This window comes from Colius striatus, chromosome Z (genome assembly GCF_028858725.1).
Source record: "Colius striatus isolate bColStr4 chromosome Z, bColStr4.1.hap1, whole genome shotgun sequence".
Taxonomy (NCBI): domain Eukaryota; kingdom Metazoa; phylum Chordata; class Aves; order Coliiformes; family Coliidae; genus Colius; species Colius striatus.
This window is the reverse complement of record NC_084790.1, coordinates 54,000,372-54,007,584: the sequence shown is the minus strand read 5'-3', so window position 1 is coordinate 54,007,584 and position 7,213 is coordinate 54,000,372. Positions and strand designations below refer to the sequence as shown.

The 7,213-nt window shown below is 41.6% G+C and overlaps 1 protein-coding gene across 4 annotated transcripts in view; it reads right to left on the bottom strand.

Annotated features, from left to right (window-relative positions):
• Nucleotides 1–4,083: 4,083 nt before the first annotated feature.
• Nucleotides 4,084–7,213, bottom strand: part of RIC1 (RIC1 homolog, RAB6A GEF complex partner 1) — a 59,302-nt gene continuing 56,172 nt past the window's right edge. For all 4 annotated transcript variants that reach the window (XM_062018468.1, XM_062018469.1, XM_062018471.1 and 1 more), the window contains one exon: nucleotides 4,084–6,705. In XM_062018468.1, the coding sequence (XP_061874452.1) occupies nucleotides 6,420–6,705 (286 nt within the window). In that variant the 3' untranslated portion in view covers nucleotides 4,084–6,419. The remainder of the gene's footprint in view (nucleotides 6,706–7,213) is intronic.

Below are 7,213 nucleotides of genomic sequence, written 5' to 3'. Positions count from 1 at the left end.
TGGTGTCATCAGCCAACTTGCTGAGGGTACACTCTGTTCCCTCATCAAGGTTGTTGATGAAGATGTTGAACAAGACTGGCCCCAGAACCCATCCCTGTGGAACTCCACTGGCCACAGGCCTCCAACTCAATTCTGTGCCATTGATCACCACCCTCTGGGCTCTGTCATTCAGCCAGCTCGCGATCCACCTCACTGTCCATTCATCCAAGCCACACTGTCTGAGCTTTCTGATGGGGATGTTATGGGAGACAGTGTCAAAAGCCTTGCTGAAGTCAAGGTAGATGACATCCGCTGCTCTCCCCTCATCTAGCCAGTCCGTTATGCACTCATAGAAGGATATCAGGCTGGTCAAACAGGATTTCCTCTTGGTGAAGCCATGTTGACTCCCCTTGATAACCATCTTATCCTTCATATGTTCAGTGATAACATTCAGGATGAGTTGTTCCATCATCTTTCCAGGGATGAAGGTGAGGCTGACCAGTCTGTAGTTTCCAGGGTCACCGTTCCTGCCCTTTTTGAAGACTGGCATGACATTGGCCTTTCTCCAGTCCTCAGGCACCTTGCCTGTCCTCTGTGATTGTTCAAAAATGATGGAGAGAGGCTTAGCAATCACATCAGCTAGCTGCCTCAGCATTCTAGGATGCATCCCATCAGGACCCATTGACTTATGAGCCTTAAGCTTGGCCAACAAGTCTTTAACCTCTTCCACCCATGGCAACTCCTCCACTGTCCTGACCATCCTGTTATTCTTGCTGGACTGGGCTTCCCGAGGGCTGGTCTTGTCCATAAATATTGAAGGAAAGAAGGCATTCAGCAGTTAAGCCCTCTCTGCATCCTCTGTCACCTGGGCACCCTCTGTGTTCAGCAGTGGGCCCACATTACCCCTAATCTTCCTTTTGCTGCTGCTGAACCTGAAAAACCCCTTCTTATTTTCATTTACATTCTTCAACTGGTTTAATTCTAGAAGGGCTTTCACCTTCCTTCCTGGTTGCACTACTGCATGCTCTGGCAATATTCCTATACTCTTCCCAAGAAACCAGATATCAGATATCTGTTTTGTCCCTGAGCTCTCCCAGCAGATATTTTTTTCATCCACACAGGCCTCCTGCCTCCTTTTCCTGCTTTTCTACCTGTGTGAATACACTGATGTTGTGCTTGGAGGAAGTGCTTGAAGATTGACCAGATGATTGATCTCTTGGGCACTTCTGCCATCTAGGATCTTATCCTGTGAGGTTCCTTCAAGCAGATCTTTGAGGAGGCCAAAGTCAGCTCACCTGAAGTCCAGGGTCGCAATCCTGCTTGGTGCCCTGTGTCTTCCACACAGGATTGTGTACACATTGGAAGAAAGTGTTGGGGTAGGTGCAATGAGCAGAAGCATTTCAGGTGTTATACCTGAAGTGACAGACTGTTAAGCTGAGTGGAACTGTTTTGTGTCAGCAAGACCTGTCTTTACTATCTGTTCAATCCCCATTGGGCTGCAGACATGTTGGAAAAGCACTAATCAAATAGACAAAACCAAACAAGTCTATACAGGGCTAATTGTAGCATATATTACATAGCTGCTGAAGAGTTTGCCTAACAGTAATGCTGTTGAGTACTTTTTCCTTTGAACACTAAACCCTAATCTAGTTCTTGATAATATTGTGGGAGGAGCCTGTGGGATGACCCATCTTAGAACTCGATATGTGGTCTTGTTGAGGATGGTTAAAAAGCTGTGCAGGATCACCAACCGTAAGTGCTGTCACAAATCCTTGCGGTTAGACAATATGAAGTTGCACAAGTGTGACTTTGATTTCAAAAACTGAACATGGATTCGCAGTCTTCATGAAAAATCCATTCCAAGCTCAGAGGATACTTTAGTCCTAGAATTTAGTCAGGTTTCCTTGTTCACTGCAGAAGAGGTTCTGTTGGGCCACGATGCTTTGCAGTTCTGTCAAAGCTGCAGATGCAGTTTGAGAACATGCCAAGAATAAAGCTGAGATTTGGGCAGGAAGTATAAGCCAATTTAGGGAGATCCAGTCACTGCTATGTGTATTTCAAGCAGGATGTCAAGCATCACCGGTCTTTACCAAAACAGAGGGGTTTTTTTCAAAATTTCAGTTTCAGAAAGCTGTAAGAATCAGTCTTGAAAGTTATCAGTAGTTCATCTGGAAAGGATCGAGTCTGTCAGTCTGGTCTGAGACCATGTAACAAATGCAAGTTTCAAAGCCAGCAGGTACAGCTAAATTTTAGTAACTGTCTTAGAAAGCTACCCATCCATTCAGGGCTGTTGCTTTTTTGAGGGTGGTGTGGGGTGTTTCTTTTTTTTATAAGAAACAATGACTTGAAAATGAGGTGCCTTATTTCTGTCCTGTTTAGCTAGCTTAGCCTCCAGCCATGGGCTGTTGCAAAGTTTCTCTTCAGTGGTGTCTGGTAGGTATTTTAGGCAGTACATGGTACATGGAAAACTTGGGAAAAGCAAGTTGTGTCTTTCTTACAGAGTGGTGGGAGAGCTCCTCCCTTTTCTGTGTTTAAGCACTGTAACTACTTTTGCCACTGACCATAAGCTTGCATTGCATTAATTTCACTGCCCAGTAGAATATCTCAGCCATCTTTAACTCTAGGATAGGGAGCTGATGAGATGGCAAGTTACACCTGTGGTCTTTTTTTTCCCATGGGAGCTCGCTTTCCTTCAGTTGAAGCCAGCTTAGCCCCCTCAACAACTTTACTCATCATCTGTTGTAATACTGGTATAGCTGCAGACAATTTCTCCCCTCAGCTTATAAAGAAAAGTTTATTTTGTACAGGTTCCGACTAGATTATGCAGTTACGTGTTCCTCCTTGCCTAGCAGGGATATCACATGCAGTTTACAGACACTTCGGCTCTAAAAATGTTTAAATTGGTTGCTTTGGACTAAAACACACTAGTGAAAAATTGGCTTACTTGGTTGACAAAAGTGGTGGTGAAAATTATCTTCTGAAATGTGAGCTGACTTGAGCAGTTTTGCATGTATACCCTGTGTGAGAGGATTTTCTCAAATGAGTTGCAAGCAATCCAGCACTGTTGCTATTTTCTAAGAGGCAATTGAGCTTGTACATCAAGAAAACTTGATATGTGAGTCCTGGTAGAGAAAATCAGACATCTTTCTGTGCTATGAAATGCTCAACCCTTCAGTAAGCCAGGCTGGCAGGAATCAAGGCAGCCAGTTTTATGAGCTGGATAATCAAAGTGAGAAGGAGGGACAGGGAGTTGGAATTCCATAGGAAATGCTGACCCTCATCTGGTTAAATGGTGCATCTTTCCTATGTTTAGGTTGAGAGAGTAGTGTGTATTTGTGGATGAATAAACCTGCCTCTCCTCAGCAGGCCAAGAGGAGAAAAGATGAAAAAGTTCATGGGTTGAGACAGTGAGATTACTCACTGGTTACTGCAATAGACAAAACAAACTGGCCTTGGGGAAAATATTTATTGCCAATTAAAGTAGGATAGCAAAACCCATAAAAATAAAAAGACCTTCCTCCAACCTCCCCTTTCTTCCCAGGCTCAACTTCACTCTTCCTCTTCCACAGTAGCGCAAGGGGATGAGGGGTGGTTGGTCAAGGGTCAGGTCATGGCCAGCCTGTAACATTTCTCTCTGCTGCTCCTTCCTCCTCACACTGTTCCCCTGCTCCAGCGTGGAGTCCCTCCCATGGACTCATGGATGAACTGCTCCATCTTGCATGAACTGCTCCAATTTGGATCCTCCTCACCATAGGTTGGTCCTGCAGTATTAGACTGTTCCTGTGGGTCCCCTGTGAGCCACAGGTTCCTGACAGCAATTCTGCTCCTGCATGGGGCTCGGCCTGTCCTGCAGCTCCCTCAGCTGCTCCTTCCTGCTCTGGTATGAGGTCCTGCACTTGCTCCAGTGAGGATATGTACTCCCATGTGCTCCACAACATGTTGCAGGAGCAAAGCCTGCATGGTCTAAGATGGTGGAGCTGCTGAAAAACATAGTAAGATACTAATATTAACAATGTTAGTAGATGAGTTAATATTTACTTGTACAGACACACAAGCTGCAGGGGATCTCAAGTCCACTGCCTGGAGCACCTCCTCCTGTATCTGAGCCTAGCTCTCTGCAGGAGTGTTCATCTTTTTTTCCTCATTCATCTCTCACAGCTGCTGTAGCACATGGGTTTTTTTAACCTCTTCTTAAATACATTACAGCAAGGAGGCACCAGCTTGCCTGATGGGCTCCTGGTCTCTGGTTGTGCCTGACACAGGCGCAGCTCCTAGGCTCTGCTGCCCAAGGACACCCCTGCAGCACCCCATTGCTACCACACCTTTCCCATCTGAACATAACACATCTCTTTTCAAAACAACAGGTGGATGTAATCTCAAAGATGACATAATAAAGTTGTTTTTAACGTGGAAGCTTCTGTGAGACCTTTGTGGCTCTGAGTTCTGAGCCACTCCTTGTGGCTATGAAACCTACCTGAATTCTGCTAATTTACTGTCAATTGCTTGAAGTCAGAAACAGTTATTTCCACAGGAGTAACTTCAAGTAAAGTTGAATACATTTGTATTTTAATTACAGGTATAACAGCAGTGAAATTGAAATACAAAATTAGCACATAAGATTTGCATAGAGATAATTACTACTAAAGAAGTACAAACTTCTGAAATTTCACAACTAAAAAGGTTTCACTGCTAAACAACAGTAGCACAGTAGTAAGATACTAATATTAAGAATGTTAGTATATCAGTTAATGTACATTTTCAGTTGTACAGATCCAAAACCTGAACTGATCCAAAAGCTGTTCAGGATGGACTTGGCTTACGTCATTACCACAGAACCACAGAAAAATACTAAAACTTGAAGCACAGTTTTTATTTCTTTTAACATAGATTAAGCAGGTTTTTTTAATCATAAAAAGAGCTTTAAGTATCCCCTTATAACAATAATGGATTTTGATGTAAGATCACAACAGGCTTGTAGGTATGACAGACATCTGTAACCAGTAGCTACAATGCAGACTAAGCTTAATGCTGGGACTCTTGAACTGGCTTTCCTTCCTGTAACATCAACATTAGTTCCAACTCTTAAATGGAAATTCAAGCTACAATCACTAAAATCTCCAGCTTTCCAAGTAATACTCACAATTATTGCACTTGTACTGGTTGTACTGGCTTAATAAAGCCATCCTAAAGCAACAGTTTAGTATCTGTACATTATAAAGCACTTGATCTTATCTACAAAGGAAATAAAATGATGAAACCACAATTCATTTCAACTTAATTGTGAATATTCTTAATTTTCAGAGTTTAAATGGATGTGCATGTAGTAACTACACTATAAAAGCAACAGATGTGTTGTAACTACTCTATCATGACTAGTTTGGTCCATGTCAGTAATCAAGTGATGTTATAAAAAATAAACTAGTTTATTTTGTATAAAATGAGTAATGTTGCATTTTTGTTCAGATTGCACAGTACAAACAAGCTAATATCTAAATTAATACTGTTACAGGTAGTTATTACATAGGGACAGCAGCTAGAAAAGTACCTCAAAGCAACAGACTTTTGCAGCCAACTTTCCATAACATTGTATGAAAGTTAAGTATGTCTTAGTTACAAGTATGCATATTATAAAATGTTTGAAAAATGTTTAAGTATGAGCTGTTAAACTAATTTTCCATAGCAAGAGTATATGATGATTATTTACGCTTAAAAAATCCATTTTTCAGAAAAGAATTTACATTGAAATAAATAACCTTCAGCAATCCCTTCAACCCAACTACAAGATCTGTAAGTGGCAGTAAAAAACAAGTAAGCCACTGTGAGTCAATATTAGGTCATTAAAGTATGCCTCATCCAGAAAGAAGTGCAACTCTGCTTTAGCTTTACTAGTCATCTAGAAACATGCACAACACATATAGGTACCTTCAGATATGGTACAACTGTGAGTATTTGTACAAGAGTATTCACAAAAACATACAATATACTTTACAGTCCTTTAATACAAAATACCGATATCAAACCAATCTGAACTGCATTGATCAGACATTTCTTAGGCAGGCAAGCGGCAAAGGATAAGAGTTTTCACGTTTAATCCCCTCTTTGCCTCTAACTCGAGCCAGAGATAAGTAAGTAGTTTCTTCAGGGCGTGTGTCAGTGATATAAGGGTACAGATGAGCATTAGCTGAACCTATGTATTCACTGTCTCTCAACACCACTAAGTATCAAAACCTAAAACTGCAGTCTGAAGATGGCATCCAAAAAAACCTTTCCTCCTTTTGAAATTATCAGATTAAACTGCTTCTTAGTTATCCCCACTAAAAATTTCAAAGAGTCAAATACTAAAAAAAAAGAAAAAGAAAACATCCAAAATGTGGAAGCATGTCTAAGAGCTGGTTTGCTTCCTTTCACACCTGATGCTTGGGAAGTTGTTCATCTTCCATTTAAGACACAGTACAGTCATAACTGCCTTCATGGAATGAGTCCTCATCTTCTGTCTTAGACTTGTCCTCTTCATGCCTGCTTGCATTGCTGTTGCCAGCATCACTCTGAGGACTAGTGCCATGGCTAGATGAAGTCCTGCTCTCCTCAGCTCTGGGGTTTGCTTGCTCGGTAGCCTTAGAAGGATTCACTGGTTGAAAAGCTTCAGGCTGTACTTGCTCTTCTGCTATTTCGCTTAGTTTCTGGATCTGTGGTTTGATGATATTTAGAAATGGCTTGTACCCAGGGCTAGGAAAACAATGGCAAAGAACACTATCAGTGAATTAAAAAATGAAAGTACTTCTGGAATAAATGTGAAAAGCAGCTTTTCTTGGCAGACAGATAGAACCACAGAATGACAGGGGTTAGAAGGGACCTCTAAAGATCATCCAGTCCAACTCCCCTGATTAAGCAGGAACACATCCAGGCAGTTTGGAAACCTCCAGAAAAGGAGACTCCACGCCCTCCCTGGGCAGCCTCTGTCAGGGCTCCCTCACCCTTATAAAAATATATAATATAAATGAGCATCTTCTATAATCCTTCCTGTACAGAATTTTTTTTTTTCACCCTCCCAAACAAAGGGGAAAAGATAACTAATAAAACCCAAAAGTTGAGGTGCTGGTTGTTTGGGTTTCTTTCCAGCTAGATCACAACTGTATTGACTGTTCTGAAACTTTCTGCAAAAGTTCTTCTAAATAATCATTTCAGCTAGGGCTGAGATAATTGCCTAAAAATAACTTTGAGTTATCTGGAATGA